The sequence below is a fragment of the Micropterus salmoides genome, unplaced genomic scaffold (genome assembly GCF_014851395.1).
Source record: "Micropterus salmoides isolate LMB-PRFRI ecotype aquatic unplaced genomic scaffold, ASM1485139v1 Ms_hic_scaffold_12, whole genome shotgun sequence".
In the NCBI taxonomy this organism is placed as follows: Eukaryota; Metazoa; Chordata; class Actinopteri; order Centrarchiformes; family Centrarchidae; genus Micropterus; species Micropterus salmoides.
In genome coordinates this window covers 16,197,602-16,215,356 of record NW_024040263.1, presented here as the reverse complement: position 1 = coordinate 16,215,356, position 17,755 = coordinate 16,197,602, and the positions used below count along the sequence as shown (strand labels likewise).

The following is a 17,755-nucleotide window of genomic DNA, read 5'->3' as shown; positions in this document are numbered from 1 at the left end:
TCATACAGACAGACTCCAAAAACACTTGCAAACCAAGATACTAGATACACAGATGCACACCAAAAAACACAGACACAAAATGGTCGACACACTAATACTCCACAGAAAGTTTGAACGAACAGCCACTTACCCATTTTGTTAGTACAGCATACACAAGAGATAGTAGGTGACAGACATAATCACAGATGCTTGTTCGCCAGGGTCCCCTCACCTAGCAGCTTGCCTCTTTAGTTTGGTGTGCCAAATTGCCAAAGCCATAGAATCTCAGCAGAAGACAGACAGTGGAGGCTAGTCTCTGTGCGCATGTGTGTGTGTGTGTGTGTGTGTGTGTGTGTGTGTGTGTGTGTGTGTGTGTGTGTGTGTGTGTGTGTGTGTGTGTGTGTGTGTGTGTGTGTGTGTGTGTGGGGTGGGCTGGCTGGCTGGCTGGCTGACTAATGTCTCCGGGAGGCGTTTTGTGGTCGGTGGGGAGCGGAGGGGTGATTCTCTCTCAAGCTTCAAACTACTGGGCAGAACCGCAAAGCAAGGATATGCTGCTGATTGATTACACATCATCGACAAGCAATAAAACAAAAGTGAAAAAACCCAGTGTGTGTGAGGCTGTGTCATACCCCCGTGGTTTGTCTGTGTGTGTTTGAGAGTGAAGGAGAATGGAGAGGGAGCAGAAGGCAAAAAATACTGTAACACACTCTAGTGGGTATGGTACTGTGAAAGTGTGTGTGTGTACTGTGTAGTGATGCCAGGCTTACCAGAGGTACAGAGAAATCTAGTGGGCTGATTTATAAAATGAATGGGACCAGATGTTTCCCAATAGCCAGGGATAATGCCAGTCATTTGTAAGCAGAAACAGCTTCAGTCAGTCGACCACAAGAGAATGTCACAGCTATTTTCTGTGTTACGACAACAATAGGCCTAACCGGCAACCTGGGCTTTTTGAAACATATGCATGTTGTATATCCCTTCATAGGTCTGCATGTTAATGTACTGAATATCATGTATGCTTAATGTCTGTGCTGTGATTCACTAGAAAAGAATATAATGACCTGAGCCTCATTGCATTTTTCCATCTTTTGGTCTCCCTCCCATCTTCTCCTCCTGTTCCTCTTTCTCCTCTTCTCTCCCATTCCTGTTCCCTTTCCCCTTTTCTCTTTTCTCTTCAGGGAGTCCCCGTGCCTCAGCCTCCGCCCTGCACTTCCCCTCCTCCTCTATCATCCAGCAGTCCAGCCCGTACTTCACCCACCCCACCATACGCTACCATCACCACCAGGACCCGCTTAAGGAGTTTGTGCAGTTTGTGTGCACTGATGGCACAGGACAGCCCAGCGCACAGGTAAGTGGTCTATTGGGTTCAACAAAAGAAACTGAAGGGAGAGTGGTTTACACTGATTAGAAATCAGCTTCTTTTTGGGGAATTCACTGAAGAAGATGCAGAATGAAAATCAGCATCAGAATGACTGCTCCATAATTTCATATCTTATTTGTTAGATGTACAGGTGCAACAAGGTGAGCCTAGACCCGGGAATAGAGATTTCTTTATTTTAAGTGAAGGAGCCAAACCACATTTCACTCATCATAGGCTCAACATAAAATGTGATAACTTCTCCCACAGTTGTGCTCAGGTTGAGGGAGGAATATCAGAAAAGGGGCATGTATGGCCTGAGTAAAACTGGCAAATGGCAGTGGATTCACTGTAGGGAAGCAAGGCTGCAAACTTGAAAGAGGCTGATAGAGGGTGTGTAGACAGATCTAGATTAGCGCTGTCCATGGAAGGAGAGCAGCCCTCATTGACATGCTGCCATTTTAAGCAACGTTCCTTTTACAACACTCAATGATGTGATGTTCTCTCAGGGGGCACATCTTTCCCAGTCTGTATTGTGATCTTTAATTTATAATTCTCTGCATTATGAGAGTGCATAGTGGAAGATAAGCAATATAACAAAGTAACCAAAAATATTATCTGTTAAACATTTATGTTAAAGTAACATGACAAACTTTCAAGTGCAGAGGGGGAATTGAAGAATAGCTTTTAAAACGTGTCATGTGTCAGATGAAGCCAGTGAGAGGTTGTGGAAAATGCTAACTGGGGCAAGGGGGGGGGGGCGGTTCTGTGACACAGTTCTTGAGGTGTCATGGGCCTAATTCCGTGAAACATTAGTGAGAGAGGTGCCTCCTTGATAACCTCAATAACTTTACCGCACTCACTCGACTCATCCCGAAAGTTTACAAACATTAAAATGTAGGCACAGCATACATCTGACTGTCAGCTGGTTGTAAGGGGACATTTCAGAATTATTACGACACACATTCAGCCGGGTGTTGGTAGTGCTGGAAACCTCTACTGTAAACTTGGCCTTGTGAGCAACTTTGAAATCACTTATTAATCCCTTTTTCATGTCCTTTGTTCTCATCACTTCACACACTAAAGACACAATATAATGCGTGAAACTGCTCATGCACTATGCACACACAGACACCTTTCTCATCTCTAATTTTCACTTTTTTCAATTCTTGCATTGCACTTTAAGTAACTTTCCTTGTGGACACAAACACATTTTTATTTTCCCCTTGTGTGTTGATGTTCATCATTTTTCCACTTCTTATTTACCTCACTGTTTTTGGCCAGACTGTCTGATATTTGTGTTTGTTTTATTTTAAAACTGTGAGTTTGGTGATTTCTCTTGTCCCTGTGTGTGAGCAGTTGTGTGTTTTAGTTTGTCTGATGTACTTCAGACTACTTATGTAGAGACTGTTCGCATCTATCTATATATAAGTGTCTTACCCTTACATGGGACACTGTGTGTGGGGCTTTATGTGTGTGTGTCTGGCTCCCTGTGCACTGTATATTCTCGGGGTGTGTCCTGCTCACCCTGTCTGTATGGTCCGTCTGCAGCCTAATGGAGGTGGCCAGAGCAAAATGCCGGGCTCCTTCCTGCTGCCTCCGCCACCCCCGGTGGCGCGCCCTGTGCCCCTCCCCATGCCCGACTCTAAAATCATCAGCACGCCCACTGACGGCGGACTCAGCTCACCCGCATCTCCGTGTAAGTCACCCCCGACTCCCACTCCCCTCCACAAATCCCCATTACAGCCCCAGTCTCCCCACACTTCTCACAGAGGCCAGTCCGAACCGATTTTAGGCTGCAGTAGTTAGTTCTTAGCTGGCAGCTAATTTGTCCTCCCTTCCAAGCAATAATACATCAAGTGTGTTAGGCTAGCACAGATGTAGCCATCATAAAAGTCCCAGTATTTATGTGCAGTGCAGCTTTTTTCTCTAATCTTGCAGTACCACGACTGAAAAAGCACAGGTCTGGACTTCTACAATGGCTACTGCTGTAGTTATTCATAGTTTAGCTGACCGCCTGCTTCCAGTAAGGTTGCAGTCTGTTCAGTCAAACCCTCAGCAGCCCCAGGAGCTTCACTCCTATTTCATCCATCACATTATGGACAGTACGCCACGGAAATGTACTGTACTGTACTAGCAAGATCCAATTCTGTCAAGGCAGAAGCCACGCCTTTGCCAAACCAGAGATCCTCTTTCAAGCTCTCCTGTATCTCTTGCTCTGAAGTTCAGTCTTCTTTTCTCTTTTCATGTCTTTGCAAACCTCCTCAGCCTCTTTCCTCCACCCTTTCTCTTTCCTCAACATCTTTTTACTCTCTCTTTTGCTCTCTCTCTCTCTCTGGTGTTCGGTTTCCTGCAAGCACCACAAGAGGCAGTGTAGTCTCTCTCCCTTCTTTTTGATGTGTTTTGTAGTTTGGGGGGGAGCAGAGCAGGGCCCTGTGCACGTTGCCTCTGTAGCCGCAAGCCTTTGATCAACGCAGACTTTGCATGTCTGTCTGTGACGGCGGCAATACAATCTACCCCCTTCTCTTATTTCTTTTTTGCCTTCCTTTCTTTATTTGATATATTCTCATATCCTCCTTTCTTTGATTCTTTTTTCCTTTTGTTTCTCTCTTTTTTCTTTTTAAGGGAACAAAATTAGGGCAGTTGGCGTGGACTCCAAAAAAAACATCATGCCCCATTTTACCCACCCAATCCCCTCGCCACTTTCACACAAATCTCACAACAATTAAAAATTGAGAACAACAAAAAACATGGAAATCACAGTATAACAAGAACATCCCAATCTCTCTAAACATGAATGATGAAATCTAATCAAACCTGTCTAATTAGTGTTATACTGGGGGAGCGGGAGAGAGGAGTGTCATCAGGGAGCGGTGAGGCTTTGGTTGGTTCCACCCAGACAGGTGCAGTGCGAGAGTCGGGCCATGGGAGAGGCACACCAAGAGGGGGCACTGGACGGAGCAACTGGGGCACCTTCTCCTCCTTTTGTTTTGACTTTTTCTCCTCTTCCTGTCCTATCAACCTTTCATCCCCTCCCCCTTCCAACTCTCTCAGATTAACATATCACTTTATTATTTATTTATATGAACATCTATATAAATAAATATCGTACTTTACGTCTCTTTTCTCATTCCGGTGACTGTTATCACTGTATTTTGGTTTTTTTACCCCCTCTAATTTTGTCTCTGATTATCAAGATATCGTAATTACAGTCAACACACACACACACACACACACACAAACACACGCATATCGCATATATCATATGGTACACTCTCACCCTCACCCATGCATCAGTTTCCAGCCCTGTCACTGTCACCCCCACACATACCCATCCCCTCAACCTCAATCAAGTCATGCACAGTAAAAGTTCTACTGAGCCGCCATGTTGGAGTCCAGTGAGCACAACTGCCCTAAATTTGATCCTGTGACATCACTGAACGGTGTCAGCTTTGTAGGCAAGATGCTGCTCTTTACCTAATAAATGTAAATGGAGCATTGGTTACCACTGGAAGTGAATACAGTTTCTCCATCAGTCACCCTATTATTAAGTCTACAGTGAATCTTCAGTGGTTTTCTATGATTACGGTGGCTTATTACTGATGCCAGGGGCTGCTGAGGAGTGTCTGTGACTAACAGCGCAGCCATATTTTGGGGAAATAGCTTCTTCATGTTAGCGCTAATCATTACAGACTGTAAATCCCCTTGTTGACCACAGATTAGACGGTTAAGTGAAGGAAAGTAAGAATGACCTGCCCACAGAATGAGTAAATCATCCATGTGACTAATGGGGCATCAGTATGCCTGACCCTTACTGTCTTCTCCCAGTAATGTATTTGACAGTGAATTGTAGTTATAGTTTTTATATAGCAAGATAATATTATATTAAAACATATAGATAATGATAACGAGAGCATCAAACTCTACTATGAGCTCGGTGTGTATGTGTATGTGTAAAAGCATGTACACACTTGTCTCTCTCTGTTATAGCATACTCCACGCCAGGCTCCACAGCTCCCAACCGGTTTGTCGGCATCGGAACACGGGACAACTTTCTGAATATCCCCCAGCAGACTCAGGTACCCCGCCAACCTCCCTCATTTAATAACATTCACCCACCCGCCTCTCCCTCCTGCTCTTCCTCCTCTGTTTTTTATGCCATTTTCTTCCTTGTCCCTCATCACCCACAGATGATACTTTACAGCGCTCCGTTACTGTAGGCATCTTCAGGTTTAATGGGAGAAGCACGTCATTCAGAGCGAAGGCTGTGATACAGAGGCAGTACTCAGAAAATGGCTCTGCATTGGCACCCTGCTACACTCATGTCAGCAGTGTTGAATGTTTTGCCTTTGTTGTCATTCATAACTGTTACATCCATCATTTAGCCAAATCAGTTCCACTTAGATGCTTTTTCCAGAGCTTTCAACCACAGCACACAGTCTTAATCAGTGGATATGGTAGCTCAGTTTAAATTGAGATAGATGTGTTGACATGCAAGCTCAGTATCTGTTATAAGGAGGAGATGTTAAGCTTGCATGTCCATGAAAACATGAAAAAATGAGCAAACTCATCTGCTAATGAACACGGTGTTATATGGTTGAAAGCCCTGGAAAAAGCAAGCAAGTGGACCTTGAATTGGTATTGTTTAGTCAAACTAGTTCCAAGGTTAAGAATCCATGTCAAACCTTAAAAATGCTTTATTACAAGTTAAATCCAGTTTTTAAAGCTTCTTTTGCAAAACGATTGTGTTTGTTTGAGTTGACATTGAACTTGTCCACATCTCACACACTGCCATCTTTATAATGCTTGCAGAGTAATTTTATAATGGGACAGGGGGAAGAAATATGTCACAAGGACAAGATATTGGCGATAAATTGTTTGCAAAACTGCCCACCTACATTGACACAAAGTGTTGCCCATGTATCAAGGCCTTTAGTTTCAGTATTGGTTTACAGTGTCTGTACCACAGTAGTTTCCCCACAGTGAATGTAAGCAGTGCCAGTTAGTTTCAGCTCCAGCAGTGTTGATTTATCTCCGCTCGGCCCCACAGCGTGTATTAGTGCAGCGTGTGAGGCCAGTAGTGAACTACATTGTGGTTTCAGCTTTGGCTGCGCTCTGCCACTGGGCTGCAGTGTCTTGGGCCTCCTCCATCACCAACACAACTTTTCTCATTAGGGGCTAACCGCACCTGCCTGCAGCCAACTCGGCTCTCCTGTCCTTCCCACATATGGAAACAATCTGCATTCCTCCTCGGCACAGCTCTGCCCCCCCAACCACCACCACCTCATGCATCAGCAGCCCACCCTCCCTCTCTTTCTCTCTTCCTCTCTTCCTCTCTCCTCCTTCTGCTCCCTCTAGTATTTTCGAGCTCCCCACCTGCACCACTCTCCCACAGATGTAGCCCTGGCATTAAGGGGACATCCAAACACTATCCAAATGTGTGTGAGCGTGTACACACACACACACACAAACACAAAGACACACACGCACATATACTTCAGCTGTTTGCCAAAACTCTTGCCCCTCATTTTCTCTCCTAAAAAACAACAGGGCTTTTACAGCAACTTACATCTGTTCAGAACGCTTATTATCTCCTGTTATTGCTTATCAAACATTGTTGAAAAATGTCCACTTTGAATATTTCTGCCGAGTTTACGCCACACACAGCGAGAACCTGGCCACTGGTATCGACTGCTCCCAGTTAGCTGAGCCTAGTAGGTCAGTAACAACCCCAGCCAGAGTGAGTAACAGAGGTCTCTGCCTATCCTGCTGTTCACTGGCATATGGAGAGGTTCAGACGATGGCCCTGCCAGCCCGCCTAGCCGCCTGCTAGCCAACTAGCCAAGACAGAGGGAGAGAGTCTTCCCACTGCTGTCAGGACCAGAAGCAGAGAAAAGCTGGTCTGAGGAGCTCTCTGGTGGTGAGACCTCAGCCATGCAGGAAGAAAGAGGGAGATGGGGGGACGTGTATGAAAAAAGTAGGAGGGACTGAGAGAAACGGAGGGAAAAAAGAGAGAGGGAGTTAGTCGAAGCTCGCTGCACTCCACAGTCACGTCCCGGCTGTCTGGTTGCCCACAGCAACCAGACATGATGTCATAGGCAGTTGAACTTGGACTTGAAGGGGGGTTAGAGAGAGGGGGTCACTTTCCAGTGCCAAGGATTACACTGGGAGAGCCGGAGTGAGGGAGGGAGAGGAAAAGAGAAGGGGGTTAGGGGAAGTCGGAGCCAGGAGGAGGAGTTATCTGCAAACACCAAAGAATCATGGGTAGGATGGAGGGAGGCAGAGGTGGTGGAGGATAGATGGAGGTTAAGGGGGGTTAAAACTCTCTCTGGGTTTGCTAGAATGGGGGGACAACAGACAGTTTGCTGTTAAAGGTGGGGTGATTCGCTGTTCTCCACGGGGCTGAGGCCTGTGGAATGTCAGCGGCAGCCAAAACAGCTCGGCCTGTGCCAAAGCCTCCACTCTGCCCTCTTATCAAACTCAGAAACTGGATCCCTGGAGTAGCTTGCCCTCAATAGCTTTACAGTGTAGCCTGAGACCACTCAGGCCCACAGAGCAGAGACATATTAGGAGATCGCCTTACATGTAAACTGGTAGCGCATGGCCAAGCAGTTATAGTACTGTGTTTGCTCATTTGAAAGCCACTGAGGCCGATAGAAAACCTGCTGCCCTAATGCTATGTGTCGCAGTTGTAGAAGTGTTTTCAATGAGTTAAACGCCACAGTCAGCCCTCTTAAAAACAGCAAGTGGTGAAGTTAAGGTAGTAACTTTTTTGACACTGTATGGGACAGGTGAGCTCAGGAAGTACAATAAGTGAGGGAGAAAAGGAGTAGTAGGTGGCCACCTAGTGGATAAAAGATTACTTGTGTGTGTGTGGTTCCCAACACTTGTAAACCCTGTTAAACAAAGCAACCTCTTTATGTGACAGCTTGCATATGCCTCCTGGTTGTAAGCAGTTCAACCACAGATTAAGTGTATTTTTCATTTAGTTTTTAGAGTTCTGAAAATGTAAAATTATCCAGTAATTTGCTAGAAAGAAAGAACTTCTGAAAAAAAACCACAGAATTTTATGTTACAGAAATATGTTTTCTGAACCCTCAAATTTATTTTGTGAACCTTTGTGGGGCTCCTGACCCCAAGGTGGGGAATTACACCATGCTTTAAAGTCCACTGTGTAAGAGGCGGTTCTGTGTTCATTCCTTTTCATACTCTGTTACTGTATGTCCCACCACTTCTACCGCCTTCATTCATACCAATAACGCGTGTGTGTGTGTTAGCAGGAAATTTTCTTTTTTCCTTCTTTTTTTTTTTTTTTGCTCTGCAAGCTGCACCTCTAGACTGATGAGAGTCAAGACTTAATTTAAATGTAAATCTGCCAATGTTGTTTAAAGACTAATGTTTTCTTTTCTTTTTTCCCCACAGTCCTGGTTCCTCTGACAAGGCCTCTCTGAATCCAGAGCTAAAATTGTGTCATGAAAATTGGAAATTTGAATAACAAACACATCACCGCTGATTAAGAACAGACTGTTGACACTAAAAGGTCTTTCTCTCTCGCCAACACTATTCAAAGTACTACTACAGAACCCCACCCCAAGAGGACTCCCAATCCAACACAATTTGAACAGGAACGTTCGTCCCCCTTTATGCAGGAGGCTTCAGTGAGTTTGAGTGGACAGACGCAGAATGCAAAGAGGAAGATGGAACTGTCTCACACACACCATGAAATGTCAGAAAGGAAAACACAATATGGCAACCTGACAAATGACCAATTATACATTTGTTGTTTCTTTTTTTTAATGATTTTTTTTCTTTCATTTTGTTGTCTCCATAATGAAAATCCATGCATTGGCTGAGAGATCCAAAAAAATATATAATAGTGGTAAATGGTGTAGTCGTGTTGTTGAAAAGATTGCCACCCAAATTGCACGCCTCCATATCTGTGTATTTTTTTCCACGTACCTCTTCTCCAGTTGCATGGTCCCACCTGTTCCCCCTCTCACCCCACCTGCAGCTCAGTGCTGCCCCGGGGTCCAGACCGTAACCACAGCCACATGCCTGTGTGTCGCCAGACTTTGCCGCTTCATTCGCTCAGCCCTGAGCCTCTTTTCATTTCCGAGTGGCCAATCATGGTGACACCATCCGATGGTGTGACATATATGCACTAAGTGGCTGGTCTTTGTTTACCTGTCAAAGTATCAGGGCGTCCTGCTGTGGGAAGAGTGATAGCGTTGAGGCGAGTGCAAGCGAGTGAACACACGACAGACAGTCATAACACTAATTTTACATGTGCTCTTTCGTCCCCTCACCTATGCACTATTAATTTTTAATAAGGGATGAACAGTATTGCACATCGATGGTCAGACGAGCGATTAGAGAAGCGAGTCGAGGCTGGCTGCCACTGCAGGGATGTGGTCGTACATTCAAGTCTAGGCCCTGAAACGCAGCGCACATAACACACACACACACGCCTGCAAACAGCACATACAGTCTTCTCCAGAATAGTCTGTCACACAACCACTCGTAGTATCATTTTCTTATTATTAATAGGTATGGAATTTAATTTACAGTAATGCAAACGCAGCATCAGCTTCATATTATTAGCTTTAATTTTGTTTGTAGGTGCTCCTTTTTTTTGCCAGGATTGGTTTTGGTTTTGTCTCACTTGGATTGTTTTAACCATCTCTTGCATGTCATAACACTCTTTCTTTAGTTTGCCGTAGCACGTTAAGTATCATGCTCAAATCTCAGCGAAACAGATTTCAACAAAACGGTAACAGCAGTTTCTCAAATCTCTCACGTATGGACAGCACATTAACAACAGCTTATCACATGCATCTCTTGCATTGCTTCACCATGTATCCCTTAGTCCAGTCACACCGAAACCCTGAGGACTACAAGCGCGCACACATAAAATGCACACTAACACCACCAACAACCTGACAAAAAAGGGAAGCCTTTTATTTGGTTCTCCAGACTGCCTTTGTTAATGGTTTTTCATTCACTTAAGATTTGTCTTTTTAATTTGAGCTATTTTTCTATGTAAATGTTCACATTTAAATTTGCTATTGGTATTATTTTCATCATGACACAATCCAATAAAAGCCGACCTCACAAAATAACTGGACTGCCTAGCTGTTGGTTCTATTTTGCAGGGATAGTAAAGAGGGCTGAGGACCTGTCCTCAGCCTCTCTAGTAACATTAGCTCTATGTACTAAAACATATATCAAGACTATAACAATATATGAAAGTGCCTCTGTATTCCCTTCATGCAATTAGTAATAAACTTGACTTCAGGTTCTCTTCCCACATATAAGCTAAAGCTACAGGGAATGGTAGCGTTGGTGCGTGTGGAAACCATTGGCCGAGGACAGATCTTTATAGAGGACTGCAAACCTTTTTTTGTAAAGACAGAGAGAGAGAGATCTTATACATATATATTTATGATATATGCTCCTTTTTAACGTTTACTACATGAGCTGGTTGGCAGTCTAGTTATTTTCTGAACTCTCACCACCACCCCACCCCCACCACCCCAAACTTGTTTCAGTAACACCACCTTACTGTTAACTAGTACGGATCAAACGACACACGCCATCTGCAGCGCAGCATTACAATACCTAGATGAACATGTCAAAAATCGACAGTAGGTGTGAAGAAAAAAAAGTGTTTGTTTTTTGATGGAAAGTATTATTATTGAAAAATATGTGTCGATTGAGCCACGTGCAATGCATTGGGTAGATCATTGTGTTTGTCTGTTAGAGATTTTTAAGAAAGCTAAGAGAAAAGAGGAAAAAAAATGTATTTTGTTTCAAGTCCATAAGCTCCAGGACTCTAAACTAGAGGGCCATGAAAATCCTAGTCTTTGTAAGTTGGGGGTATTTGTTTTTATTTCCTTTGTCTCTTTTTTAATGTTTTATGTGTAATCAGTTGTTTATAAAATTGTGGGAGGGCTGAAGGAAAAAAAATTCTACACAACTTGAGAAACAAAATTCTCTATCATCAGATGAAAACTGGTGCTTTAACACTATAAAGTACACTCAGAACTATTGTAAATGAATGGTAATGAACAAAAATAACAGACCATTTAGGAAACAGCATTATTCCTCTCTCTATTTTTATCTTCTTCTATTTGTATTGAGTGGGGGGAGAGGTTCCTATTCCTTAAGGTTGTGACACAAAAGGCATTTTGGTTCAACCTTTAGAAGAAAAAAATAAAAACCTATTCTGTCAAGCCTAAGAAACTGTTCAGATAACATACCCATGCACTGCCTGAAACTCACCAGCAAGAAACAAGTCAAGCCTCCCAATTCAACTCATTTTTATCACATAAACTTGCATAAATACATGACAAGTTCCTCCTTTTACTGCGGGAGATGCTTCACATCCAGAAGTCTTTTATTCCCACGATCATCTTGATATATTTAGCTGGATAAATTTCAGCAGGTTGTGTTGAGACCCACATGCAATGGAAAGAGTATTAGGTTTGAACCTTCTGTCTCCTGCACAGATAACAAGACACCGAAAAGGGGCAAAAAAAACATACAAGGTAGCTTCGAATCAGGCAAAGATATGACGTCTGAACCATTTATGAAACAGGCAGCAAGGTGAGCCTCTCCCCTCCCCCCCCCCCCCCCCCCCCCCTCTGTAAATGACTCTTATAGTGCTTGTGCTGTAGTGTATAGTTTCCCAGCAGTTAAAGGTTGTCCCTTAAAAGTGCCTTTTGTTCACAGACTCCATTTTGTAATCCAGATCGCCCCTTTTTTTTCGAAATGGCTCGAGGTAACAGGTTGCCCCTGAGTGCTGCGAGGAGGTGAAAAAGGCCGTAACCCATTCAGCGCTCAGGGACGTTCCCCCCCTCTGCCTTCGAAATGAATCCCCCTCCATTGTACCTCCCCTATATCCTCTCTTCCTTTTCAAAAGCCGTATATATATATATATATAATATATATATATAGTACAAAAGGAAACTGGTGTGAATTAGTTCTTTACTTTTTATTGATAAATGATGACAAAAAAATGTTTTGAAAAGGCAAAAAAACTTGTTCTCGTTCAGCTCTTGCTTTTTTCTTCCCCTCTGTCTCCACTGTCTGTTTTCTCTTAGACACTGGAGTAGTCTGTAACTGTGTGTCCGTCACTCTCCGTCTCTCTCTCTCTCTCTCCTGCCCTCTCCACTGTTGAAGGTGAGGGTGAAAAAAAAATTGCCGAAAAACTTTTGTCTGAGCAGAATGCAGTTAGCTCACATGTTATTCTTGTCTGTATGCTTCACATTGTATTACCCATACCCATCTTCTTCAGCTTCTCCATTCAACAGCTAATGTAAGTGAACAAATTACGCTGATGGGCTTTCGGGGGTGTCCTTCGGTGGGTTAGGACGGGATGACAGGGGTTTGGGTTGAAGAGGTTTACAGAGAAGACTAATGGGGTCGAGAGAGCTGGATGGACTGCTTTTGGGATGTTAGAAAGAGGCTGCTTTGACTTGGATAATTTGCTCTTTTTGTTTTAGCTATTTATTCTTGGCTTTGTTTTTACCCCCCACCCCACCCCTTTTTTGTGTTTCCTTTTAATTTGGATTTCTTTTCATATTTGCTATCAGGGTATGCTGTCTTTTAGGCTGTCTTTGAGGATGCCTTGGACTGTAAATGAAAGCTACAAGCACCTTATAACCGGACTTGTCCTGCACGAGGCTGAAAGAGGGGGGTTGCATTTCCATGACAGATCCCACATCCAAACCAATCTTTTAAAGTGAAGTTGTTGTTCACAGTGGGTTTTCACATAGTGAAACCTTCAGCAGTATTAGCCATTTACAACACACCAACCTGACAGATAAAAGGCCAGCATGAACCTGAACTCAGATCTGAGGATTCAGGAAAGTCCCTCCATTTTTCTCCTCTGACCACCTCATGCTGGACTGCTCCGTATCTTTGTTCTGTTATTTTGTTCTTTATCTTAAGCGTGTATGGTTATTGGTGTAATAGGCAGCACCCTAGGCCCCTAACTCCCAGCTCTTTTACGCCTCTGTCTACGCCCTCAGCGCAGCACCACTTCTTTGTGAGAACACCCCCAGAGCTCTAGGTGAAATGCATGTGTTAATTACAGTTTCTTTTCCATAAGAAGAAAAACACAGTTTGAGAAGAGCAGCACCTGATTGAATAAAAAGGATGTTCTTGACTGTACCATCTTGCTGTGCCATGCCTTTCTTTATTTCTATAAACTGGAGACAAATCAGCTGTTAATAAGCAAATGCCAGTTTACTTGTGTATTGGGTAAATTGCTGAAATTTGTAACAGATTCATGCTTCCCAGAGGATGAATTGTAAGATTTAGCACCATCAGCAGGTTAAATATTTAATTTGTCCAATACTTATGCTAAACTAATAACATTCCCATCAGTCTCAGCAGTATTGTTTGATGCTAATTTGCAAATTTCATAATGCATAACTGAGATGGAGAAAATAGTAAACATAATACCTACTAAACATTAGCATTGCCATTGTTAGCATGCTTATGTTTGCATGATGCTCAAAGCACCAGTGTAAGTAGAGCTTCACAGAGCTGCTAGCATAGCTGTAGACTGTTTGTCACATCCTACATACAGACATTTTAAAGCTTTAACAATATAGCAGGCTCGAGTTTTATTTTTGGAAACATCTTGGAAAGTAAAAAAAAAAAACTGGTCTAAATGTGCATTTAAATACTTTTTTTTTTTTTTTTAATCCCGGGCATTGCAATTGTACATACAAATTATGTACTCCAATCTCACAGAAAATACCATAAATAAAAAGGTGTACCACGACTTTGTACATAATGTAGAGATATCCTCACTTTTGGCCTGAGTATCAGCTCTGGAACCAAACAACTCTGCAGAGATCATGAATCAAGATTCTGTTACTGCACAGCCTATTTTTCCACCTCAAATGTTTTCAGAAACAGTGATAGCGGCAGCAGCAGCAACACATCCAAGTGTAATCTGTCACCCAGCTATATGTGTTTTTAGGCTTAGTTTGGTTCAGAGTTTCTCTGAAAATTCTCTGACATTTCTATAGGCAAAAGCTCAATTCTCAGCTGTAAGTAATGAGGATAATGGTGACTGAAGCGTGTTACACCATGTTACACTATTTCATTGCATTTCACCACAGCATTTTCAAGTACTGGTAAAAGTAGATTCCTTTGTTTTTAAGTAAAGTTGCTCAGGGCTTCGTCTCATCCTGGTCCATCTGAACAGCTGCCTCATCTTGTTGCTCTGTCACCTTGAGACAGAAAGAAAAATTGACCAGTTATTTCTTATGTTGTATGTGATGTGGACAGTAAAAACAATGGAGTATCTACTTAAATATAATCTACCGGTGGAGCAGTTTCCTGCACTGGACCGCGTTTCTCTTCACTATCAGAGGGATTGTCTTTTTGTCCTTGTGATGATGGAGACTCGAGTCCATTTTGCTCTGGGAGCGGTGGTGAAGCAAGTGCATCCTGGGTGTTGGGAGATATCACAGTACGATCTTTTAGGGGTCTAGCACCAACATAAATCCAGATTATGGAGCAGACACTTACCTCTGCATGATGTAGAGTCTCCGGTGAAGGACTCGTTTCTTGGACTGGAGGGCATTGGCCAGAAATAAATGGTATTGCAGCATGTCCAGGGCACGGTGGAGGACCAGGCTGATTTCCACAGGGTGGAGGAGGGGGTGGCGGTAGTGGAGGAGCTGTGGCCTAAATGTATGAAGACTGACATTAGCGAAAGCAGTGAATTTTCTGCTTGGTCCTTTTGGAAATGTAAACTATGGTACTGGCATTGTCTGTTCACTCAATAATTACACATAAACAGGTTTTTAGGGCTGATTCTAATATTTTCTATAATAACTGTGTTTTTAAAGCAAAAGACAAATAGAGGACCCCAGCATCCAACCACAGGTTCTGACTTCAGTCTGAGGGAAGATACCTGGTATCATAAGGATGTGCATCGTTAGGATTTTATCTATACTACTACTCTTTTGATACTTATATTGGGTTTGGTTCTTTATCGATATCAGTTCTTTTTCATTTCTAAATAATTGCTTTTTAAAAAATAATAAAAAAAATAAATCAGAACAGGATTAGAAATTATTATTTAAAAAAGAATGAAAAACTCAGACGTCAGCATCAGTCCTTCCTCCTTTCTCTGTGGGAAAAGTGTGTGCTATGGGGAGTGACAGAGTCAAAGCCAAGATATCAAACATAGCTAGATTGCTGTGCTGTATTCACATGTGAATAAACTTTTCTATGTGAGGTGACTAACTGAAATTATTATATTAAAATGAAAGTAATATAGAGTTCTCTTCCACAATTACATACCTGCCTCCAGATCATAATATAGGGAGATAAAAATTACATTGAATAATTACAGAATAAATAAAATGTATTTTGAGTTTGGCTGGTGAGAAGTTTCTCTGATGCACGCTGGTTTGGACCCTGCAACTTTACTACTGACTAGTGAAATTTTAGCAGGTCATCATGTTAATAGTCATTGTGTGTAGGTTTTGAAATGTGTGAATTTGGCAACTGCTACAGGTAGAATTAAAAAACAACACCCACACCTCACTGCTGAAATTAGTAAGCAACCTATCACAAGTTCTCATCTCAGGGCATCATATACCGACGATTTGAGAAAGGAGGTACAAAGCGTAGTTATCGCACCGTCTCACAGAGATGCTTTGGGGCGTCCCGTACAGACCGGAAGTGCTAGTTATCTAGCAGTAGCTAGCTAGCTACGTTCGTGATAAAGGTGTTGACAGCCCCCCGAAGCCCCTACCCTTACCACAACCATCAGAAATGTTAGTACCTAAACCTAAGTCACTGATTTTATGCATGTCGACCCTACAGCTGCGCACAAGTAGGGTTAGCCTCCCTTGTGTTGCTGCAACGTAGCAAACGGGGGCGTTTTATACGGACGTTGAAGGGTACCTTTAGCCAGGCTTTAGCGTAAAATCGTTACGCTTTGTCACGCTATCTGAAAGCGTCAGTTATGACGCATTGAGATGAGAATGTGTTTTAATAGCAACACAGGACTTACTTACTTCTGTAGATATCTCAACAAAACAATACATTTACAACTCTGACATAATGTCAGAACTGTTACTTCACATTCTGACGATAATGTTTATTTTTTGAATGTTTTCAACTAAATTTCTGGATGTATATTACACATTGTACCTTTAAGTCCTTTAAGTGTATCAAATTAAACTACACAATATAGCAAACACCCAATGTATCAAAATAAACTTGTTTTTGTATTTCAGAGTACATTTCCAAGGGAGCATGAAATCATTTGAGGAGCTCCATATCCATGTAGATTGTGCTTGATCTATTCCTTCACCCAACACACTGATTCAATTGATCAAGTGGCCAAGCATGAGAGCTTTTTATATGAATCATTAAAAATTGTTAAACTAAAAAGTAGAATAATTTATTTTGTTTTCCATTGAGTTGTTTAGATCTCGTGAGATGACTACAGGAACACCTCTCATCCAAAGCACAGTGGGAAGCCCAATGAGTCTGTACTTGATGGAGAGTACTTCAAGATCAGTTACTAAAAATATTTACTAGACATTTTAGCTAATAAACAAAAATTAACTGTCCATCTGGGAAGTAATCTGGCTCCAAAGTACACATATATTGCAAGAAATTGAAACATGGAGCCACTGCTATCGCTCTTATTCCTGCAAGCGAGCAAGCTCAAATCTCTCTTCTCTCATTACTCTCCTTGTTACATCAATTTCTCTTCTTTGCTTGCTATTAGCTCCATGCAGGAAAACGATTTTGTAGCATGCGTTCAAATTAGACAATTGTTTATAGTAGTAGACAGATGTAGAGCCCTACATCACTGTTGTGGTGAATAGCTGTACATGGATCTATGGATTTATTTGAATGTGATATCAGGAGGCCTAGCTTATTACGTTACACAGTATAAATACAACGCGGCAACAGTAAGGCCAGGCTTCCCCGCGGGCAGGACTGTTAACGTTGATGATGCTGCCCGTCCGACACATGCAGGCGTTTAACTACTTAACGTTACACATTCTCATGGTATTCTAAAGTGTTATTATACCTCAGTTCTGAAATGGCTTTTGTCTTTTTGGCAATGTAAAATCAAATGACTAAAGTTTATAATATAAAAGCTAACGTCCCTAGTAAGCTAGCTTTGAAAACAGCTCGTTAATGCACACATCAACATCATAGAAATACATCAACCAACACGTTTCACCCACTTTATGCTGCATTGTCATGTCTCTCGGCCAGTGACTGCGTTGTCGACTCGAACAAACTTGGGCACCCAAATGTATTGCCCGCCCCCCTCTGACTCTGATTGGCTTAGCCTGACGATGACGTTTCTCCCGTAGCCTTAGTTGAAAGAAAATACAAAACAATTTCAATCAAATACAAAAG

General features: G+C 42.5%; 2 protein-coding genes across 15 annotated transcripts in view; one reads left to right on the top strand and one right to left on the bottom strand.

Moving 5' to 3' along the window:
• LOC119899205 (nuclear factor 1 X-type-like) overlaps nt 1-13,510 on the top strand; it is a 108,924-nt gene extending 95,414 nt beyond the window's left edge. For 8 of the 13 annotated variants that reach the window (XM_038713688.1, XM_038713691.1, XM_038713684.1 and 5 more), the window contains 4 exons: nt 1,158-1,327; nt 2,888-3,035; nt 5,327-5,415; nt 8,759-13,510. In XM_038713688.1, coding sequence (XP_038569616.1) covers nt 1,158-1,327; nt 2,888-3,035; nt 5,327-5,415; nt 8,759-8,773 — 422 coding nt within the window. In that variant the 3' untranslated portion in view covers nt 8,774-13,510. The remainder of the gene's footprint in view (nt 1-1,157; nt 1,328-2,887; nt 3,036-5,326; nt 5,416-8,758) is intronic. The other 5 variants (XM_038713692.1, XM_038713694.1, XM_038713695.1 and 2 more) reach the window with 2 other exon arrangements.
• A 508-nt stretch (nt 13,511-14,018) lies between these two features.
• Nucleotides 14,019-17,714, bottom strand: LOC119899211 (RNA-binding protein 42-like). Of its 2 annotated transcripts, none has more exons than XR_005443748.1 (4): nt 17,578-17,658; nt 14,885-15,058; nt 14,678-14,803; nt 14,019-14,583 (listed from the first exon to the last, which is right to left on the bottom strand). XR_005443748.1 is itself a non-coding variant. In XM_038713700.1 (4 exons), the coding sequence occupies exons 1-4, from the start codon at nt 17,593-17,595 to the stop codon at nt 14,524-14,526; spliced, it is 363 nt and encodes a 120-aa protein (XP_038569628.1). In that variant the 5' UTR covers nt 17,596-17,714; the 3' UTR covers nt 14,019-14,523. The 2 variants fall into 2 exon arrangements, 1 of the variants encoding a protein (XP_038569628.1); XM_038713700.1 differs by having other exon boundaries at nt 14,885-15,043; nt 17,578-17,714.
• Between the last annotated feature and the right edge of the window lie 41 nt (nt 17,715-17,755).

Coding starts and splice junctions, on each gene's coding strand:
- LOC119899211 (XM_038713700.1), bottom strand. Junction 14,804..14,884: donor AGACTCTACATCATGCAGAG/GTAAGTGTCTGC, acceptor CCCAACACCCAG/GATGCACTTGCTTCACCACC. Junction 14,584..14,677: donor TGCAGGAAACTGCTCCACCG/GTAGATTATATT, acceptor TTCTGTCTCAAG/GTGACAGAGCAACAAGATGA.